General features: G+C 37.4%; 1 protein-coding gene across 2 annotated transcripts in view; it reads left to right on the top strand.

Annotated features, from left to right (window-relative positions):
- The first annotated feature begins 216 nt into the window (after window positions 1–216).
- Window positions 217–23,768, top strand: part of TWSG1 (twisted gastrulation BMP signaling modulator 1) — a 69,967-nt gene continuing 46,415 nt past the window's right edge. Inside the window, exons 1-2 of one of the 2 annotated variants that reach the window (XM_037806313.1) lie at window positions 217–251; window positions 2,055–2,214. In XM_037806313.1, coding sequence (XP_037662241.1) covers window positions 2,092–2,214 — 123 coding nt within the window. In that variant the 5' untranslated portion in view covers window positions 217–251; window positions 2,055–2,091. Of the gene's footprint in view, window positions 252–444; window positions 526–2,054; window positions 2,215–23,768 lie in introns of those variants that run through there. The other variant, XM_037806312.1, reaches the window with a different exon arrangement.

A 23,768-nucleotide genomic window follows, 5' to 3' on the forward strand; every position in this document is an offset into this window, starting at 1 on the left:
CGCTGTGCGGCTTCCCAGGCGCGGGGCACGCTGGGGACCCGGGTCTCTGCGGCCCCGGAGGAGGGCCCGAGAGGCGGGGCCTGCGCGGGGGCGGGGCCTGCGCGGGAGCCGGGGTGGGTGTGCTCCCGGGGGCGGGGCCTGCGCAGGGGCGGGGCCGTGAGGGGGGCCGCCGTGGGTTTGCCCGTGGGCACGGGCCTGTGGGCGGGGCCTCCGCGGGGCGGCGGGCCGGGAGGGCGCTGACAGGGGTGCGGGTGAGTGAGCGACGCCTCCTTGCGGGAGCTGACAGCCGCGGGGGCGGCGGGGCAGCGGGGAGCAACGGGAGGAGGCGGGCGCGGGCGCGGGGCGGGGACGGGGAGCAGCGGAGGCCCGAGCGCGGCGGGCGGGTGCGCGTCTTCCAGGTGCCCGGGCTCGCGGGCGCGGCGCGGAGGGAGGGCGCGGAGGCGCGGCCTGGCCTCCCTGCGCGGCGCGGGCGGCGGCTGGCGAGACAGCGGGAGGAGGTCCCGGCCTGGCGGCCCCCGGCGCACGGTGAGCTGGGCGGGGCCGCGGCGGGCCTCGGCGGGGCGGGCGGCCGGCGCGGGGCAGGCCCTCGTGCGGCCCGGGCCCGCTCGCGGGAGGACAAAGGTGGGCGCGGCGGCTCGGGCTTCCCCGCGGCATCCCCGGGCGGGGGCTGTCAGCGCCCGGGTCCGAGGTTACCCGAGCCTGGTGGTGATGAATGAAACAGCCCTGATGGGCCTTCCCAGCTCCCAAGGGAGAAGGGAAAACGCTTTAAATAATCCTGTTACCTGATTTGTACGTGCCCCCATTGGGGAACACTTCAGAAGACAACCGTGAAAGGGTAAACAAACAAACAAAACAAAAAAAAACAAAACAAAAAGAAATACCCCAAACCCAAGCTTAGTGATTGTAGGATGAAAACTAGTTATGAAAATATCGATTTTTAAATGGTCTCTTTGGCCTTCAGAAATACGGACTGATGGCGGCAGAAATCACCCGACTTGGTGTGTGTTGCTAACTAAATTACAAAATTGGGTTACTAATGGTCCTTAGGGAGTGCTTTGTGGGCCGCAGGAACAATTACCAGGGCTTTCTCTTTCAAAATTGAGTCATACCACATACAAAGCCCTTTATTCTTTATTATTTTATGCCTTTGCTTTATTGTACTTTGTAATACTTAGAATAAAAGTTTAAAGTATAATAAAAGCCCTGTAAATCCAGCTTTTATCCCTGTTAGGTTAGTGGTCATTTATTTGAATTGAGTATATATTGAGGATATGTTTTAATTCCAAGAAGTTATAGCCTCTCTTTTTTAAAGTGTAGTAATCATGTTGGCTGTTTAACTCCTGTCAGAATTTGAGATGTCCCGCTCCCCTTCCCTCCCCTCCCTTCCTTTTCCTTCCTGCACACCCCTTCCCTCCCTCCCTCCTTTCTTCCTTCCCTTTTAACTGTAATGTCATGGTAATAATTGAGGAATCTAAGATTATCTTCACATTTTAATGAATTATTCAAAGTCTTAATGCAATTAATAATTTACTGTCTGGACAAAGTGAGATAGTCATAAATAACCACGAGAATAATTTGCATTTTTAAATTTATTTTAGTTGTAAGAATTAAAAGATCTTTTAATGTTTTAAAACATTTAAACATTAAAGAATGTTTTAAAACTATAATATAATGTTTAAAAATTATAGTACAAACCGAAGGTAAGTATTGGCGGTGCAGGATTGGAACTAGTTATTTGCTTGACATACTCCCAGGATACTGAGAGTTTAGAAATAGTCACTATAACTATCCTAGTACCATTTCTGAGGAATTTCAGTATTTTGGGTTGTTGAGGTTGGCTAACAAGACATTATTATAGAAAATTGTACTTTAAGTTTTTAAGTGTCTAAATCTTTCATTGAGAATGATCTTTAGATGATTACTCAGAAGTCTTTTGACTCAAAGAAGGGGTCTTAGTTTATATGTTTTGTTTGCATTTTGGTATTTGTTTTTACCCCTGCACCTGTCTTTGAATTAAAATTTTTGTTGTTGCTTTGTTTTTTGTGTTTGTTTAGCTTCCTGGGAGTTACAGATTGTCTTCTCTGAGGAACCATGAAGACACACTATGTTGTTATGCTTACCCCCGTCATCCTGATGTTCCTGGCCTGGCTCCCTGTGTCCCTGAGTTGTAACAAAGCGCTCTGTGCCAGTGATGTGAGCAAATGCCTCATTCAGGTAAGACTAACAGTACTTTTTACAAATATTAAAGTCTAGCATAGAGCAGATCACTTAAGCCCTGAGTACTAGATCAGGGCCCGTGGTACTGATCTTTTTGTTTCTTTAACAATTTTATTGAGATACAGTTCACAGAACATTGTAAAATTCACCCCTGTAAAATAAACCATTCAGTAGATTTTGGTAATCTTCACACAGTGGTGCAAACATCACCACAATCTAATTCTCATCACCCCATACCCATTAGTAGTTACTTCACATTCACTTCCACCCACCCCTGGGCAGCCACCAATCTACTTTCTCTCTGTGTGCCTATTCTGAACATTTAATAAGAATGGAGTCATACAATGTGTTGTCTTATGCATCTGGCTTCTTTCATAGTTCATCCTTTATATGACTGAATAATACTCAGTTTTATGGATATACCATATTTTAGTGATCCATTCTGTTGATGGAAATTTGGGTTTTTTCTACTTTTTGGTAATTATGACTAATGCTGGCATGAATATCTGTATATGAGTGTTTGTGTGGATGCATGTTTTCTTTTCCCGTGAGTATATTCTTGGGAGTAAAATTGCTTGGTCATATGGTAACTGTTTTACATTTTGAAGAACAGCCAAAATGTTTTCCAAAGTGGCTGCACCACTTCTCTTTCCCACCAGCAATGTATGAGGGTTGCAATTTCTCTACATTATCACCAACACTTGTTATTTTGTCTTTTACTTATAGCCTTTTTAGGTGGGTCTGAAGTGATATCTCTTTATGATTTTGATTTGCATTTCCCTAGTGGCTTTTGATGTTGAACATTTTTTTTCATGTGCTTGTTGGCCATTTGTGTATCTTCTTTGGAGATATGTCTATTCAGAACCTACCCCCATTTTTAAATTAGTTTGTCTTTTTATTGTTGAGTTGTGAGATTTCTTTATTTTATATACAAGTCCTTTATCATATATATAATCTGCAAATATTTTCTCCCATTCTGTGGGCTGTCTTTTCATTTTCTTGTATCATTTGCAGCACAAAGGATTTTAATTTTGATGAAGTCCAGATTTATCTTTTTTCTCTTATTGTTTGTGCTTTGGTGTTATATCTAAGAAACAGTTGCCTAGCCCAGAGTCACAAAGATTTATGCCCTTATTTTCTTCTAAGAATTTTTTAGGTTTAGATCTTATATTTGGGTCTGTGATCCATTTTGAGTTGATTTTTGTGTGTGATGTGCAATGCTGCTAATAACTTCATTATTTAGCATATGAATAGCCAGTTTTCCCAACATTGTTGAAATGACTATTTTTTCCCCATTGGTTGGTGTATTAGTTAGGGTTCTCTAGGGAAACAGAACCAACAGGAGATATCTGTAAATATGAGATTTTATGAAAGTGTCTCACGCAACTGTGGGGATGCATGAGTCCAAATTCCATAGGGCAGGCAACGAGCTGGCAACTCTGATGAAGGACTTTGATGAACTCTCCAGGAGAAGTTGGCTGGCTAAAGAAGTGAAGGTTCTCTCCCTTCTCCCTTAAAAGTCTTCAATTGATTGGATTAAATCCAGCTGATTGAATTCTTTCCTTGTGGAAGACACTCCTTTGGTCGATATAATCAGCACAGATGCAATCAGTTGACTGATGATTTAATAAACCAGCCACAAATGTCCTTGCAGTAATGGTTAGGCCAGTGCTTGCTTGACCAGACAGCTGGACACCATCACCTGGCCAAGTAACCTAACCATCACAGATGGTCTGAGCATCCTTATTGAAAATCATTTGACCATACATGTAGAGGTTTATTTGTGGAATCTCAATTCTATTCCATTGATCTATATGTCTATCATTATGCCAGGAGTACTACATTGTCTTGATTACTACAGCTTTATAGTAAGTTTTGATATCAGGAAGTATGAGTTCTCCAATATTGTTCTTTTCTATTTGTTTTGGCTGTTTGGGGCTCCTTGCAATTTCAGATGAATTTTAGGAGTGGCTTGCCAATTTCTGTAAAAAAAAGCCAGCTGGGATGTTGGTAAGGATTGCGTTAGATCTGTAGACAAACTTGGGGAGTCTTGCCTTCTTAACAATAATAAATGTTCTGATTCGTGAAGGTGGAATTCCTGTAGATCTTTAAAAATTTCCTTCAACAATATTTTGTAGTTTTCAATGTTCAGGTCTTATGTTTCCTTGGTTAAATTTATCCCTAAGTATTTTGTTATTTTTTATGCTGTCATAAATGAAATTGTCTTCTTAATTTCATTTTTGGATTGTTTATTGCTTGAATATAGTCTCTTACCTCTTTTATGTTCTCTTTTCACCTTATTCTACATCCTGGGCAATCTTCTTGACTTACTTTGAACCCTTTCTACTAAATTGTTAAATTTTAACAATAACTTTTAAGTATCAAGAGCTCTTATTTTCTGCTTGTTAATTTTTCACGGTAACAGTCTACTTGTTTTTGGATGCATTATTCTCTCCAATATCTCTCAGGATACATTTTACAAGTTTTATTGGTGATGGTGGAAGTGGGTTTTCTCCCCAGTTCCGTTACCTGAATTATCTCTTTTTAAAAGTTTATTATCTCTTTCTTATGGCATATTTGACTATATCCTCAACCATATAGTATTCCTCAATTGTCTGTTTATAGTTAAGATTGTGACAGTAAAAACCTGGTGGAAGATACCTGTCTGTGGCCAGGGCTTATGGACTGGAGAGTTTCACTTGGAGCCAGTGGAGCCCTTGATTCTGGGAAGTGCTCTCTGCTCTGAGGCAGATCATTTTTCTGAGGAAAAGGTTGTTTGTGTGTGTTTTTGTTTTGATTGGCTGAGTTTCTTGCTGTGGTTGGGGTGGGTGAATCACCCATGGGCAGACTCCTGGCTCTTTTCTTTTGCCTCTAGTGTAGTTTTGGCCTGACTGTTCTGATAGAAACTTGAACTTGAACACCCCTTTTAAAATCTCATTCTCTTCAGTTGAAGAACAGATTGACTGTTGGTGCTTCACATGCCAGGAATTGTTAGCTGGTGTCCTTGGACCTCTTATGTGCTGCAGGGGATCTCTAAATTATATTCAAAATTGTGTGTGTGTTCAGTTTTCTGGGGAAAAGGTCCATAGCTTTCAAAGGGTTCTCAAAGTGATTGATGGCTCTGAAAAGGGTAGGAATTACTGAGTCTTTGCTTTCCATTGCATGTACCAAGTTATCGTTAAAATCCTGCTTTCATATTCAACAATGGGCAAGGCACATTGACATTTTAAATGACAGTAATAGCCCTTGTCCTTGAGAAACTTACAAAGATGAGACAGGTACAGGAATTGCTAATGTAAGGTGGGAGATAAGTACTTGAAGAAAGGTAAAGATGCAGTGCTATAGAAGTTGAAGAGAGAGAGAATTTAGATTTTCTTTTTTTCATTTTGGTTTGGTTTGAACAACATCTGTAATGTTGAAATGATATACTGTGAGGATAAGTTAGAACATTTGTTTCTGTTGACAGTGACACCTTCTGCCCTCATGAAATAACTAAGTATAAAAAATTTTCCCTGGAAGCTCATAGTTACGTAAATATTTTTTACCAGCATGGTTGCAAGGCAGCAGTCATTACTGCCACGCCTGCAAATTGCTGTGCATAAGGGTGGTCCCTATATAAATATTTATTTTGTGCTTCTCACAGGAAAGAAATCTAACTTTAAACATCAAGAAAGTAAAATTGTTGTCCTGGTTTACTCCCTTGCTCATGTAATGAGTGGTTTGGTTATGCTCTTCCAGAAAAAGAAAAACGGATTTTTACTAGTTTCTCCTGCTGCTTTTGTAAAAAGACTGTTTAAAATTTGGATCAATATCATGCTTTTATCCGAGAAACCTCAAGGCCCATTTTGTATTAAATGAAAGCAGCCTATTGCCTCACGAGTACTTTTGGTTGATGTTTATGGTCTGTCATTTTTGGATGACAAAAACATTATATTTCATGAAAATATTCAAACATAGGTTCAGAAATCATTGATACCTCATTTTAGCACATGACTGGTTATAGTACTTTTATGTGCTAAATTGACATTCTGCTTTTTTATTCTAAAAATTAATTTAGCTATTAAATAAAGCTTAGTTTCTGAAATAAGTTGGAATTCAAAATAGTTTATTTCTTATTAATAATTCCAGTTTTCTAAAGTATATTTTGTTAAAAATATCAATAGTGTAGGTTAGTTCAGGGCTTTCTTAATTACTGTAAGCTAAACAATTAACTTTCTCTTCCCTTTTGCTTTAATCAATGCAAATTAAATTCCAAATCAGTCTTCTGCCACAGTTAATCTTGATTTGTTACTATACTCGTAAGGTTTTGAATTACAATTTAATTTCTTTCTCATGTCTCTTGCAAACACTATTTTCCTATAGTGCTTTGTCCCCCACTTCCCTGACCTTAAAAGTTGTGTCTCTCACTCCATTTTGTTTGGTTTGCTTCTGTTAACACTCCATGAAAATATTTAAAATTAATGTCCAAAAATAATGAGTTAGGCCTGATGTAACTTAAGAGAAAAATAATCATTGTTTCCCTGCAAATATAGTTATAATAACTACTAAAATTTACATGTGGAGACTAAAATTTATTAAATTAAAACAAAGATGAGGGCTTCATTGGGACCTACACTTGGAGAATTTCAAACATGCATAAAATAGCGAGAATAGTAAAATAACTCCCCGTGTACCCATCCCTCATCTTCAGCAGTGGTCAACATATGGCCAGTCTCATCTGTACCTACCCCACTTCACCCTTGCTGGATTTTTTTTTTCTTTTAACTATTAAATGGAATTTTATTTAATTTAGTAAATCCCAGATTTAAGGAAAATTTTTATGAAACTTCTAATGAAGTTGAAACAAGGAGAATAATTTTCAGGGAGCCTAGTAGTGGACTTACCACTATGTATCAATTATTTTTTGTATAGAAACTCTGTATTTTTTGCAGTATTTCTCTGTACACCTAAAATTTCTCTTAAAAAAAAAAAAAAAAAAGACAATTTGGCACAGAACGTGCCAGAATAGTGAAATTCTATATGATAGCTTCACTTGGTTTCTTCAACGAACAAATTGAATTTAAAAAAAAAATGGGGTGCTATATTAACCAAATGCCATGTGTAAACCTTATTTGGATTCTGAATCAAACAAACAACTCCAAAAAAAGACTGTCGACCATAAAATGACATTTATGGGACTATTAATTTTTTTTTTTAGGTATGATGATGGTGTTTTTCCCCAAACATTTCATTATGAAAATTTTCAAGTATGTAGCAAAGTTGAAAGCAATTAGAGTGAACACTGTAGACAATCACCTAGACTGTCTTTTTTTTTTTATACTGAATATTCCCAATTTTATTTTAAATGTTATTTGTTTAAAATACAATAATACACATATGTAGTTATAGAACAATTATTAAAAGATAAGGTTTTCAATACTGAGCATGGAATTATAAGACTTTTTCACATTTTTATCATTAATCATTCATTTTTTTATCTTCATTTTATTGAGATATATTCACATACCACACAGTCATACAAAACAAATCGTACATTCGATTGTTCACAGTACCATTACATAGTTGTACATTCATCACCTAAATCAATCCCTGACACCTTCATTAGCACACACACAAAAATAACAAGAATAGTAATTAAAGTAAAAAAGAGCAATTGAAGTAAAAAAGAACACTGGGTACCTTTGTCTGTTTGTTTGTTTGTTTCCTTCCCCTATTTTTCTACTCATCCATCCATAAACTAGACAAAGCGGAGTGTGGTTCTTATGGCTTTCCCAATCCCATTGTCACCCCTCATAAGCTACATTTTTATACAATTGTCTTCGACATTCATGGGTTCTGGGTTGTAGTCTGATAGTTTCAGGTATCCACCACCAGCTACCCCAATTCTTTAGAACCTAAAAAGGGTCATCTAAATTGTGCGTAAGAGTGCCCACCAGAGTGACCTCTCGGCTCGTTTTGGAATCTCTCTGCCACTGAAGCTTATTTCATTTCCTTTCACATCCCCCTTTTGGTCAAGAAGATGTTCTCCGTCCCACGATGCCAGGTCTACATTCCTCCCCGGGAGTCATATTCCACGTTGCCAGGGAGATTCACTCCCCTGGGTGTCTGATCCCACGTAGTGGGGAGGGCAGTGATTTCACCTTTCAAGTTGGCTTAGCTAGAGAGAGAGGGCCACATCTGAGCAACAAAGAGGCATTCGGGAGGAGGCTCTTAGGCACAATTATAGGGAGGCCTAGCCTCTCCTTTACAGCAACTGTCTTCCCAAGGGTAAAACCGATGGTAGAGGGCTCAACCCATCAAACCACGAGCCCCCTATGTCTGTGGTCATGTTAGCAACCATCGAGGTGGGGTAGGCCAATACCCCTGCATTCTCCACAGGCTCCTCAAGGGGGCACTACGTATTTTTTTCCTTGTTTTTTTTTTTTTAACTTCTTTCTCTTTTTTAAATCAACTGTATGAAAAAAAAAAATAAAAAAAAAAAAAAAACATGCAATAAAAGAACATTTCAAAGAGACCATAACAAGGGAGTAAGAAAAAGACAACTAACCTAAGATAACTGCTTTACTTCCAACCTGTTCCTACTTTACCCCAAGAAAGTTACGTAATATAGCAACATTTCTGTGACCTTGTTCCTACTATATCCATCAGAAATTAACAGACCATAGTCATTCCTGGGCATCCCCAGAACGTTAAATAGCTTATCTGTTCTTCTTGGATTATTGTTCCCCCTTCCTTAATTGCTCTCTATTGCTAGTTCTCCTACATTCTACATTATAAACCATTTGTTTTACATTTTTCAAAGTTCACATTAGTGGTAGCATATAATATTTCTCTTTTTGTGCCTGGCTTATTTCGCTCAGCATTATGTCTTCAAGGTTCATCCATGTTGTCATATGTTTCACGAGATCGTTCCTTCTTACTGCCGTGTAGTATTCCATCGTGTGTATATACCACATTTTCTTTATCCACTCATCTGTTGAAGGACATTTGAGTTGTTTCCATCTCTTGGCAATTGTGAATAATGCTGCTATGAACATTGGCGTGCAGATAACTGTTCGTGTCACTGCTTTCCGATCTTCCGGGTATATACCGAGAAGTGCAATCGCTGGATCGAATGGTAACTCTTTATCTAGTTTTCAAAGGAACTGCCAGACTGACTTCCAGAGTGGCTGAACCATTATACAGTCCCACAAACAATGAATAAGTGTTCCAATGTCTCCACATCCTCTCCAGCATTTGTAGTTTCCTGTTTGTTTAATGGCAGCCACTCTAATCGGTGTTAGATGGTATCTCATTGTGGTCTTAATTTGCATCTCTCTAATAGCTAGTGAAGCTGAACATTTTCTCATGTGTTTCTTGGCCATTTGTATTACCTCTTCAGAGAACTGTTTTTTCATATCTTTTGCCCATTTTATAATTGGGCTGTCTGTACTATTGTCATTGAGTTGTAGGATTTCTTTATATATGCAAGATAATCAGTCTTTTGTCAGATACATGGTTTCCAAAAATTTTTTCCCATTGAGTTGGCTGCCTCTTTATCTTTTTGAGAAATTCCTTTGAGGTGCAGAAACTTCTAAGCTTGAGGAGTTCCCATTTATCTATTTTTTCTTTTGTTGCTTGTGCTTTGGGTGTAAAGTCTAGGAAGTGGCCGCCTAATACAAGGTCTTGAAGATGTTTTCCTACATTATCTTCTAGGAGTTTTATGGTACTTTCTTTTATATTGAGATCTTTGGTCTATTTTGAATTAATTTATAATAAGCTTCAAAGTCAGGGAGTGTAAGTCCTCCCACTTGGTTTTTCTTTTTTAGAGTGTCTTTAGCAATTCGAGGCATCTTCCCTTTCCAAATAAATTTGATAACTATCTTTTCCAGGTCTGCAAAGTAGGTTGTTGAAATTTTTTTTTTTTTTTTTTTTTTATATTTTAAATGCAATTTTATTGAGATATATTCACACCATATAATCTAACTAAAATACACACAGTGGCTCACAGTATCATCATATAGTTGTGCATTCATTGCCACAATAAATTTTAGAATATTTTCATTGTTCCAAAATAAAGAAGAAAATAAAAATAAAAAAGACCACCCCAAATATCCTATACCCCTTTCCCCTTTATCCCCCCTATTATTTATATATTTTTGTTTTTATTTGATTACTCATCTGCCCATACATTGGATAAAGGGAGTGTCAGTCACAAGCTTTTCACAGTCACATGGTCACATGATAAAAGCTATATAGTTATACAATCATCATCAAGAATCCAGTCTACTGAATTACAGTTCAACAGATTAAGGTATTTCCTTCTAGCTATTCTAATAACCTAGAAACTAAAAAGGAATATCTATATAATGCATAAGAATAACCTCCAGAATGATCTCTCAACTCTATTTGAAATCTCTTTGCCATGGAAACTTTGTTTATTTTTTTTCTCCCTTTTGCTCAAGAAGGCATTCTCAACCCCATGATGGCAGGGCCAGGCCCATCCCTGGGAGTCATGTCCCACATTGCCAGAGAGACTTACACCCCTGGGAATCATGTCCCATGTAGCAGGGAGGGTAGTGAGTTTTTTTTTTTTTTTTTTTTAACCATTTTATTGAGATATATTCACATACCACGCAGTCATACAAAACAAATCGTACTTTCGATTGTTCACAGTACCATTACGTAGTTGTACATTCATCACCTAAATCAATCCCTGACACCTTCATTAGCACACACACAAAAATAACAAGAATAATAATTAGAGTGAAAAAGAGCAATTGAAGTAAAAAAGAACACTGGGTACCTTTGTCTGTTTGTTTCCTTCCCCTATTTTTCTACTCATCCATCCATAAACTAGACAAAGTGAAGTGTGGTCCTTATGGCTTTCCCAATCCCATTGTCACCCCTCATAAGCTACATTTTTATACATCTGTCTTCGAGATTCATGGGTTCTGGGTTGTAGTTTGATAGTTTCAGGTATCCACCACCAGCTACCCCAATTCTTTAGAACCTAAAAAGCGTTGTCTAAAGTGTGCGTAAGAGTGCCCACCAGAGTGAACTCTCGGCTCGTTTTGGAATCTCTCTGCCACTGAAGCTTATTTCATTTCCTTTCACATCCCCCTTTTGGTCAAGAAGATGTTCTCCGTCCCACGATGCCGGGTCTATATTCTTCCCCGGGAGTCATATTCCACGTTGCCAGGGAGATTCACTCCCCTGGGTGTCTGATCCCACGTAGGGGGGAGGGCAGTGATTTCACCTTTCAAGTTGGCTTAGCCAGAGAGAGAGGGCCACATCTGAGCAACAAAGAGGCATTCAGGAGGAGACTCTTAGGCACAAATATAGGGAGACCTAGCCTCTCCTTTGCAGCAACCGTCTTCCCAAGGGTAAAACTTATGGTAGAGGGCTCAACCCATCAAACCACCAGTCCCCTATGTCTGTGGTCATGTTAGCAACCATGGAGGTGGGGTAGGCGAATACCCCTGCATTCTCCACAGGCTCCTCAAGGGGGCACTACATCATTTTTTTTTTCCTTGTTTTTCTTTCTTTCTTTCTTTCTTTTTTTTTTTTTTTTTTAACGGTTGTTGGAATTTTGATTGGTATTGCATTGAATCTGTAGATGAGTTTGGGTAGAATTGACATCTTAATGACATTTAGCCTTCCTATCCATGAACATGGAATATTTTTCCATCTTTTAAGGTCCCCTTCTATTTCTTTTAGTGGAGTTATGTAGTTTTCTTTGTATAGGTCTTTTACATCTTTGGTTAAGTTTATTCCTAGGTGCTTGATTTTTTTAGTTACTATTGAAAATGGTATCTTTTTCTTGAGTGTCTCTTCAGTTTGTTCATTTCTAGCATATAGAAACATTACTGACTTATGTGCATTAATCTTGTATCCCGCTACTTTGCTAAATTTGTTTATTAGCTCTAGTAGCTGTATCGTCGATTTCTCAGGGTTTTCCAGATATAAGATCATATCATCTGCAAACAATGACAGTTTTACTTCTTCTTTTCCAATTTGGATGCCCTTTATTTCTTTGTCTTGCCGGATTGCCCTGGCTAGCACTTCCAGCACAATGTTGAATAACAGTGGTGACAGCGGGCATCCTTGTCTTGTTCCTGATCTTAGAGGGAAGGCTTTCAGTCTCTCACCATTGAGTACTATGCTGGCTGTGGGTTTTTCATATATGCTCTTTATCATATTGAGGAAGTTTCCTTCAATTCCTACCTTTTGAAGTGTTTTTATCAAAAACGGATGTTGGATTTTGTCAAATGCTTTTTCAGCATCTATTGAGATGATCATTTGATTTTTCCCTTTTGAATTTTTAATGTGTTGTAATACATTGATTGATTTTCTTATGTTGAACCATCCTTGCATGCCTGGAATGAACCCCACTTGGTCATGGTGTATGATTTTTTTAATGTGTCTTTGGATTTGATTTACAAGTATTTTGTTGAGGACTTTTGTATCTATATTCATTAGGGAGATTGGCCGGTAGCTTTCCTTTTTTGTAGCATCTTTGCCTGGTTTTGGTATTAGATTGATGTTAGCTTCATCAAATGAGTTAGGTAGTGTTCCATTTTCTTCAATGTTTTGAAAGAGTTTGAGTAAGATTGGTGTCAGTTCTTTCTGGAAAGTTTGGTAGAATTCCCCTTTGAAGCCATCTGGCCCTGGGCATTTATTTGTGGGAAGATTTTTGATGACTGATTGGATCTCCTTGCTTGTGATGGGTTGATTGAGGTCTTCTATTTCTTCTCTGGTCAGTCTAGGTTGTTTATATGTTTCCAGGAAATTGTCCATTTCCTCGACATTGGTTTATGTTTGTCATATATATTTTTCCCCTCTCTCTATTAATATCCTTTATTGTACCCATACCGAATCTCTTTAGTACTGAACCTTTCTCCAAGTCTCTCTGTCCTGTCTTTGTTTCTCTGTCTGTAGGGCTCCCTTTAGTATCTCCAGTAGGGCAGGTCTCTTGTTAGCAAATTCTCTCAGCATTTGTTTGTCTGTGAAAAATTTAAGCTCTTCCTCAAATTTGAAGGAGAGCTTTGCTGGATAAAGTATTCTTGGTTGGAAATTTTTCTCAGTCAGAATTTTAAATATATCGTGCCACTGCCTTCTTGCCTCCATGGTGGCTGCTGAGTAGTCACTACTTAGTCTTATGCTGTTTCCTTTGTATGTGGTGAATTGCTTTTCTCTTGCTGCTTTCAGAACTTGCTCCTTCTCTTCCGTGTTTGACAGTGTGATCAGAATATGTCTCGGGGTGGGTTTATTTGGATTTATTCTATTTGGAGTTCGCTGAGCATTTATGATTTGTGTATTTATGTTGTTTAGAAGATTTGGGAAGTTTTCCCCAACAATTTCTTTGAATACTCTTCCTAGACCTTTACCCTTTTCTTCCCCTTCTAGAACACCAATGAGTCTTATATTCAGATGTTTTATATTGTCTATCATATCCCTGAGGTCTGTTTCGATTTTTTCATTTTTTTTCCCCATTCTTTCTTTTATGCTTTCATTTTCCATTCTGTCATCTTCCAGGTCACTGATTCGTTGTTCAGCTTCCTCTAGTCTTGTACTGTGAGTGTGCAGAATCTTTTTAATTAGGTCAACAGTTTCTTTAATTTTCATAAGATCATCTATTTTTTTATTTAGTCTTGCAATGTCTTCTTTATGCTCTTCTAGGGTCTTCTTGATATCCTTTGTATCCCGCACTATGGTCTCATTGTTCAGCTTTAGTTCTTTGAGTAGCTGCTCTAGGTGCTGTGTCTCTTCTGATCTTTTGATATGGGTGCTTGGGCTTGGGTTATCCATATCGTCTGGTTTTTTCATATGCTTTATAATTTTCTGTTGTTTTTGGCCTCTTGGCATTTGCTGAACTTGATAGGGTTCTTTTAGGATTTGTAGACCAATTGAAGTCCTTATCTCTAATTTATCAGATCTACAGCTTCATGGAGTACACTTTCTCTAACTAACCAGCAGGTGGCGTCCACGAGCCACCTGTTCTCCACAAGCCAGTTCTCCCCTGCTTAGCCTTTTTGGTGAGTGGGGGAGTGAGTCTTGTGGGGTCCAATTGGTGTACCAAGCTTGCGTGTGTAGTTGGTGTTGCCCGCCCTGTATATGGGGCGTGTTTCTGGGCAGTCGGGGAGGGGGGGTGGCTCTAACAATCAAATCTCCCTGGTGATCCTGGAGTTTTAAGGCTGCTGCAATAGTCTAATCCTTCAGTTCAGTCCTGCCACAGTTTGTCTCTGCCACTGACCCACAAGTCCTTGGTATTGGCGTATGGCTCCTGAGACTTGCAAGTGGGTCCCTCCTCCAGGCCGTGCACCCCCTGGTCCTCTGTTGAGGGATGACTGTGCTATGTCACAGGTGAGTGCCGTCCCCCCAGGGCGGTTCTGGGCTGCTGGGCTGTGTAGGGAGGCTCCCAGTCTGCTGAAATGATGGCTGAATGGGGCTTTGTTAATTCACACTGCTCCACCTTCCCAACTCTGGGACAATCAGCTGAGGTTGCAGGGAAGGCTAATGTCCACGCCCAGTTTTGTGGTGTATGCGTGTTATTTGAAGCACTTCCGTCACACTGGGTTGTGTGGGGCAGCTCTGGGCTATGGGGCTGGCGATGGGCAGGAGTGTTTCCTGTCCACCAGGATGATGGCTGTGAGCGGACAGCCCCCTTTTCTTGGGAAGTTGTGGTGTTTAGTGAATTTTCTCAGCCACTGGATTATTGCCTTTTGTCTCAGAGCTCTCTTAGTTCTGCTCTTGTCTTGACCTGCCCAAATTGCAAGTCTTTGAAGCTTTCTGTATTGGGCTTAGATTTCGCTGATCTCAGCAGTTCCACGTTTTCATGAGTGTTGTATGAAGTATGCCCAAAGTCAGATTGCTCCGTGGTGTCCAGTCCACGCAGTTCCTGGCTTTCTACCTGCTTTCCTGCATCCATAGTAATAGGAATAGCATTGCTAGTTCAGCAGAAACATTGAATCATACAACACCAAGAGATACTTTGTTCATCCGGCAACTTCAACGAACTCCTCAGGAAACGCTTCACTGGGCAGCCGAAGAAGAAGTCACCTAGACTATGTGTTTAACATTTTACTGTATGTACTAGCTTTATTATATACCTATCCATTTATCTATCCATCAGTCAGTCTTACTTTTGGTGCACTTCAAAAGTTTGTATCAATTAGATTTCTAAATGAAAAAGAGTGTGGGGGGTGGAGGGATAGAGAGGTGTTATAGGTTACAGAAAAATCATGCGGAAAACCCAGGGTTCCTGTATTCCCCCCTCACACATGGACCAGCTGGATTATTTTAAAGAACTTCATTGGGGCACTGTTAGGTAAGTAGGATTAATATCACTGAACTTCTGTTACTAGATTTCCGTAAGAAATGGATGCCATTTAATATTTTGTGGTAGGCCATGTATATTTGCATGAACCTGTGTGTTGATTTATTTAACCAAAATGGTAAGTTCTGCTTTCAGTACCGTTTCACTTAAGTTTATATTATTTTCAAGGCAAAGTTTTATCAGTGAGGTAGAATTTATAAAGAACAACATGATAATAAGGTTGGATTGATATATCTGGTTCGAGTCTGAAGGTTTATCTGATGTCCTCCATCAAAGAGTATCACTATATCCAATGCTATATTTGTTATAACCTAACCTAATAAAATTCTGTTTATTCTTTTGAGTAAGGGCTAATTGTTTGAGAATGTTTTGTTTTATTTATTTGTTTTTAAATGCCTATTTGACCAAAGTAAATTTTGTGAAAGTAGTGTCAGCATAGGGACAATCTAATGCTTTGTTGGTTACCGATGCTTACACAATATACATATATTTAATTATATTTGTTCTCATATACTTTTTTTTGCATCAAGATATTATAAATATTTAGAGTTTGCTTAATTTAATATTTAAGAACCTCAGTCTGCATTTTGAGTATCTTATTTTTTATTGTACAAAAATTAATTAAATGGATCTTAAGATTCATACTATCCAAACAAATTATTCTTTGAAAAAAACACCTATTTTGAAATAATTTCAAACTTAAAGGAAAGTTGCAAACATAATACAAAAATAATACAGAAAGCTCAAATATACCCTTTACCCAGTTACCCAGATTTGCCAAGTTTTAATGTTTTGCCACATTTGTTAAATCGTTCTTTCTGTCTATATCTGTCTTTCTATCTATCCATTCATCTGTCTGTCTGTTTTCTAAGCATTTGAGAATGGGTTGTATACATCATGTTCCTTGAATACATAGTATTGCTGTGTACATTTCCTAAGAACAAGGATATTCACTTACATAACCCCCTTAAATACAGTTAGCAAGTTCCAGAAATTTACATGGATAAAAGCATACACTATATTCCAATTATTTTAATTGTCTCAATAATGTCCTTTTGGGTATTTTCTCCTCCACTATTAGATCCAGTCCAGGGTCCTGTGTTGAATTTTGTCATTGTCTCTTTAGTCTCTCACTATTTTTTTTTAAATGTGGTAACATACATGCAATGTAAACTTTCCCATCTCAGCCACTCCCAAACATATACAATTCAGTGGCATTAATTTCATTCACAATGTTGTGCTACCATCACCACCATCCATTACCAGAATTTTTCTATCACCCGAAGCAGATCCTGCACCCGTTATTCATTGACTCCCTGTTATCTAAATTAATGTTTATTTGCCATTATAAGAATATTTCCTCCTCAAAGAAGACTGAGAAAATACATAGAAGTAGAAAAAGTAAAGTAAATCATTCATAGTCCTATTATCAAACACAGACTACTCTTAATATATTCCTTTATTTTTTCTATGTTTAGGTGATTTTTTTTATTTGTGTTAGTTTAGAGAAATTTTATTTTAGCGTAAATGCAGAGAAATGTATTTTCAAAGTTAGAACTATCTTTTGCATTGTTTTCTTTAATACCTGCTTGCATTTATATAATGCATTATATTTTTCAATTCAGGTTCATCTAAAGTAAAATTTATGGAGCAATCACAGTGTACCATACTGGTCATTCAAAGGTTTAATAAGCTATTTCTTGGTCTTCCAAGGTATTTTTTGTAGTCAGCTTTATTGAGATGTAATTCATATCCATGCAGTTCAGCCTTTTTAAATGTACTGTTCTGTGATTTCTGCAAAACATAAACTCATCTAACCACTACAACAATTAAGATAGAGAATATTTTCATTACCCTAAAAAGTTCCCTTGTACCCTTTTGGAGTCAAAACTATCCCCATTTCCAGCCCCTGGCAACCAGTGATTGGATTTTTTTCCCTTTTCCAGAATGTCATGTAAATGGAATCTACAGTGTGTAGCCTTTTGTGTCTCTCTGGCCTTTTTCATTTAGTGTAATGCCTTTGAGATTCATCCATGCTCTTGCATGGATCAGGGTGGCTCTGGCCTTTTTATTGCTGAGTTGTGTTCCATTGTGTTGCTATACCACAATCTGTTTATCCATCCACCAGTGATAGACACTGAGGTTGTTTCCAGTTTTGAGCAAGTACAAATAAAGGTGATACATCCTTTCACATAAGGTCTTTGTGTGGACATATATGTTCATTTCTTTTGGGTGAATACCTAGAAGGATTGCTGGGTCACTGTTTCGGTTTGCTAAAGCTGCTGAAATGCAACAGACCAGAAATGGACTGGCCTTAACAATGGGGATTTATTAGCTTACAGGTTACAATTCTTAGGCCATGAAAATGTCCAAATTAAGGCATTGACAGGAAGATACCTTCTCTGAAGAAAGGCTGCTGGCATATGGGAGACGTCTGTCACCTGGAAAGGCACATGGCTGGCATCTGCTGGTCCTTCTCTCCCAGGTTTTGTTGCTTTTGGCTTCTGGCTTCACTGGCTTCCTCTCTGAGCTTCTGTGGGTGTGTCCTTGTCTCTCAGCTTCTCTGAGCAATCTGGGCTTTTCTCTGTGTGTCCTTTATCCTCTCATAAAGGACTCTAGTAACAGATTAAGGCCCACCTTGAATGGGGTAGGTCACATCTCAGTTGAAATAACCTAATCAAAAGTTCCCATCTACAATAGGTCAGCACCCACAGGAATGGATTAAAAGAACATGGCCTTTTCTGGGGTACATAACTGCTCCAAACCACCACAGTCACCAAAATATTTTGATATACATTATCTCATTTGGACCTCAGAATCTGTAAGAGAAAATCCAGCAATACCATCCCCTTTTTATGGTCAGGAAACCGAGACTTGGTGTATTTGTTACATGCTGAAGCTAGTGGGCTAGATCCTGTAAGTTTAAGTCATTTGCTCTCTGTGCTAGACTGTACTCTTGTTTTCAATGATGATGTTTCCTTGTTTTAATCACAGCACTAACAAATCTCTTAGATCTTGGCAACAGTTAGAGAATGGAAATATTTATCAGTAACTAAGCATCAGAATGTAAATAAGATTCTTCCTCAAGTTGTAAGTTTCTGTCTCTGACCCGGAAATTTGGAAGTTCATGAAATAAATTCTAACTGTTAAGAATTTCTGTCTTATGTAAATCCACCCGCTCCCCTGTCCTCATTTATTTTGCATAGAGGATTAAGAGCTCACCAGAATCTTTAATGTATGTATATAATTAGATTTTTCTACTAAAGGTTATTGAATTATTAATTATATAAAACCTCAGCCTTCTGGCATTCAAAAATATGGACTGTCATATTCCAGATTTTCACTAATGCAAATCTTTCTTTCGGTATCAAAAAAAATCCAGTTAGTGGTGTTGAGATGAAGAAAATGAAGGACATTGGCAGTGAGGGGACAGAGTACTTGAGAGGAAATGGAAACTCGAGTAAACCTGGCTTCTTAATTCCTAACATATCAGGTAACTGGATATTGTGATAATGACCACAGGGAAAGAGAATGTTACATTGATAACATGTTAAAATTTAGAAGAAATGAACTTTTTAATGTGAATTGCCAGGAAGAAGCAACTGTTCCTGATAGCTGTGCAGAAACAGAAAAAATAGATTTCCACCACTGATGTTCCCTTTGGAAGGGTCAGCATCTCCACAGGTTTTCCCTTGCTTTCTTGCCATCACTTCTTAAAAAAAATTTTTGGCCTTATTTCATGGAACATGGTCCATATAAGGAAGTAGTTCATAGGCTCTTGTTTTCATTCATGTTAATCTACAGATAAAATTTCCCAATAATTTTAATTTCACTGAGGTTAGTGTTCAAGCCCTAATTTGTTTTTAAAACAGTTGACTCCTTATGCTTTTGTAAAATAAAGGGATAAGAACCATCTTAAATAAATATTTTTGGGTTATTGTCTAAATTTTAGATGTCGATTTGGTCTGCTTGACCTCCTGAAAGCCCACAATGCATTCTACTTGGTGGGTGTCTCCATTACTAATACTTGTTGCTTTATGGTCTTATCAGGCAGAAGTGTTCATACTACACTCAGACTTCTGTATTTATTGTAAAAAAAAAAATCAGCTCAATGCATGGAATCATTTCTCTGTATATTCTAATACCTTTCTTCAAGTGCAGTTTCTGAGCACAAATGAAAACACTACCAATTTATAGGTCAACTGTTCTTATTTTAAAAGGAGGCCTTTAAAAGGATTTAAATCAAATTTTTGAATATAGTTTTGAAAATTCTTAATCACGTTTAGCTTGATTTAAGATTAATTACTTGCATTAATATACAGAACTAAGTGAAACCTGAACTTCCAAATAGCAAATGCATGAAATAAAACCCTCTTACTAGGAAACCTATCTCAAAAACAACCTGATTTCAGGAATTTTTTTTTTTTTTTTTTTAATGGGCTATGGTACAAGAAAAGGGCTGAAGAGGAACTTAATGTAATTTGGGACCAAATGCTTATTAAACAAGTTAATATGGAAAATTAGGCAGAAGGCGTTTCATATTCAAAGGAGTGCTGTTTCACATTTACACAGCACCTTATATTCAAAGTGCTCTACAATCATTAGTTACTTGGCAGCCATTCATCGATGTAAATAAACATTAATAATTTGCCAACAAACGTAAACACTGTGAGGCAACCAAAATATCCTAGAGAATCTATTCAGTAACAAATACCTGGACTAGAAGATAGAATTAAGAAAAAATGTAAAAGAGACCTGCCATAAAACATCACAGCAAGAAGTCACTTACTTGTCTTAATGACTGATGTTAAGACCTTAAATATTAGGAATGACTGAGAAATGGAAGGGTTTGTGATAAAGAATAAGTAAAACAAATGAGACACAGGTCAGCAGGGAAATTGCCCCAAAAGTAAATGTAGTTGTTCCTAATTATACAGATGAGAAAGTTGAGAATGAGTTGCTTTAGTAACTGAGTTCACAGAGCTGGGGTTTTGACATCAGATCTGCCTTGGCTTTTTCTGATCCCACTGCCCTAGCATGTTAGAGCAGGATCATATAGAATAAGATGTGTGTTCTGTGTGTGAAGTACTATGCTAGATGTTCTCAAAGTTCGGGAATCCCATTGTTCATTAATTTAATAGGGGAAAAAATTGAAACTTTATAGCAAATGGAAAACTAAAATTTACACTTGGGCTGTCCTACATTGATCAACATAAATATTTAGAGAGAATTTGGCGATTTGTTTCAAAAGCTTATATGAAATGAAAATCTAGCAGGATGGAAAGCTTTGGGAAAGAGTGTAATCATTTCAAATATATTTTCCTACACATATTTTTCTGGAGTCAGCAGAAGCTTTTTCATTAAGAGTTCTGATAGGCTATAGCCATATTAAAATTGGGGAAGAATTTTGTAAATACTGGTCATATCAGTATAAGAGTTTTGCTTAACTTGTACTGAAGCCTGGAGGCTAGTAAATAAAAACTAACTCATAAAATAATTTTAAGGAATGGTTAAAATGGGATATTTTGTGTTTTATATATATATATGTTACCACAATAATATTTTTTAAAGACCTTTATATGTATAAATTCATATTTATGTAAACTCGCTAGAATGATGAATCCCAAACTAATAATAATAATAGTTATTATTATTATGTTAGGGTTAGGTTTTTAAAAGTGATTACTTTTTTTTTTCCTCTGTCAACTATCCCAGCAGTTAGCTGATTATTCCTTTATTTCAAAAGAGAGGAAATTTCCAGAAACAAGAAGGCGACTGCACTATATCCCAGCTTTAGGAAAGGGTGCGGGAGATCTTACCTTGAACATGTAATGAAGATCGTAGTTTCTTCCTTTAAGATCACTGGCTCCATTTACGCCAGGCTCTTCACATGGGAGAAATAGATTACCAGGGACTTGGGAGAAGTATATACTTTCTAATAGCAAAAATAGAAATGTAGGGGTCAAACCTCAGTTTGCCTCTTAGTGCTTGAATGATGTTATACAGATTTCATAATCTCGTGTGAAATGTAAGTATAGTAATGCCTACCTTGATAGGGGCTCTATGAGATTCAAGATAATGCATATAAAACAGCACAGTACCTGACTGTTAGTGTTAAATAAATAAACTCATTTAGGAACTTTGGGGGAGATGGTGGCAGTAAGTAATTGGAAGCACTGAGTCAGTCTTTATTTTGGACTTCTGTGAATTTTGTGTTTGGTTGTGATCACATGTTCCATTCAACTGAGCAGTGCCCCAGTTTAGTCATAGGAAGGTTAGTAAAATATATAAATAGCCCAGTCCAAAGAGAGAATTCCAAGTCTCAACTCTACCGCATTTTCAGTTTAAGAAGTAGAGACTTTGAAAGAAAAGTAAAATGAAAGATGATAATGAAGTTTTTGAAGGTGTTGGTAAAGAATGAGAGTGGACAAGCTGTGGATCAAGAATTTAAGGACAATTTCTGAATGTTGGCACATATGATGCCTTATTATGCATCTATTAAATTATGTTGACGAGTTTTCATACCAGATAAAATGCTTGTTTTTCAAGATTAGGACAGAGTATGATCATTATTTTGTTAGAAATGCATAGGAATGTAAAAAAGTGAAGGAATTAGGGTGTTTTTTTCCTCCCTTTACACGAGTAGATATTTTCCAAAGTCTATTATAATTAGAGAAATGCTTTCTAATTTTTTGAAAAGTATTCCTTTTTGTCTTGACTCCAGCCTTTCTGGTTACAGAAGATTCATATATGTTCTCATAGCAAAACAGCTAAAGGTTTAAGTGCCCTGAAGAAAAGATGCAGCCTAATTAAAATGGGGAAATTTTTCATATTTTTCTGTAATCCTTGATTCATCACAGAGAGTAACATTTTGAGGTTTTTTTCTTTTATTTTTCTAATACTTGAGTTCAAAGCACTTAAAAAATAGTTTTTGTATTTAGAAACATTCTTCCTAACCACAGTTTGCCTACTGTCAAAAAAATTAAGGTATACGTTTCTAAATCTTTATGATCAAATATTGCTCTGTGTTTTTTAAAGACATATAAGTAGAAAAGAATGAATTGCTTATTGAGCTGCACATGACTGCTATTCATAATTATTTACACATAGAAATTCATTGTAGTCATAAGCAAATGATTTCCATATACTTTTGCTCTCTTAATTTGCAGTGAGATTTTTGAGGTCCTAAAGGCCATGTATTAAATTTGTCTAAGTAGTATTGTTCTCCTGGAAGTGAGAAATGAAGTATGGTTTTGAAAATTGAAAAGTCATGAATGCTGACTAAAAGGTTGGTTTGAGGATCTCGTTTTTCTTATTTCCCGATCACCCTGGAAAAGAATGCAGACATGAATTATGAAGAGTAGAGATTATTTGATATATTTTAAGGCTTATTTACTCTGTAAAATTTCTCAATTTATGTGACTAAATTTGTATTTTATTAAGACAAAGGTTTTTCAGACTTTTCTGTAGGAAGGTGAGAAAAAAAAGTTTTAGCTTGCATATTGTTGCTTGGCATCCATCCAGTTTTAGTCGTAATTCTTACCATTAAAATCTTAACCTGCATTTTTTTCTTTTTTAAAGTAAAGTAGTAGAGTTGATCTTCTCATTTCCTCTACGTGTTTCTCCTTCCTGTAGCCTTTCACTTTGTGTTCTACCATTAAATTATAAATCATTAAAAAATTACTATAACTTATTATTGCATCACACCAACATGTAAATTAAGTCACAGGCATTTATTAAGAGGGCATGGGACCCCTCTAATCTTTAGGGTTAGATAATCCAGGCAAGTTCATGCAGCTTTGAAATAGTCTGTTCTTTACCCTTCCATTAGTTAGCAGTAATTTTATAGTATCACCCACTCTTTCACTCCAACTGAAAACACCTCACAAACACATGACAGTAAATGGCATAATGAATGCTTTAAAGACAGATTTCTCTAATGGACACCATTAAATTGACATTCATTTTAAAATTATTTACAATAAAGGGGCAGTAATTATTTTAACAAGCTACCATTTGGAAGTAGGGAGAGAGAGGAAAAGAGAAAGACATTGTAATCTTTGAATGTATTTGTGACTTTTCTAATTTGTTTCTCCTGGGTGAGTGTAAATAACATAAATTCAAGTTACTAAGATAGTAAAGGGATATTTTCTACCTATAATGTAAATTACAATTTACAGGAAGCTTTATTTCTTTTAACTGAGTGGTATCCTTTATAAAACTTTAAAAAAAT

The sequence above is a fragment of the Choloepus didactylus genome, chromosome 16 (assembly GCF_015220235.1).
Source record: "Choloepus didactylus isolate mChoDid1 chromosome 16, mChoDid1.pri, whole genome shotgun sequence".
NCBI classification, from domain to species: Eukaryota; Metazoa; Chordata; class Mammalia; order Pilosa; family Megalonychidae; genus Choloepus; species Choloepus didactylus.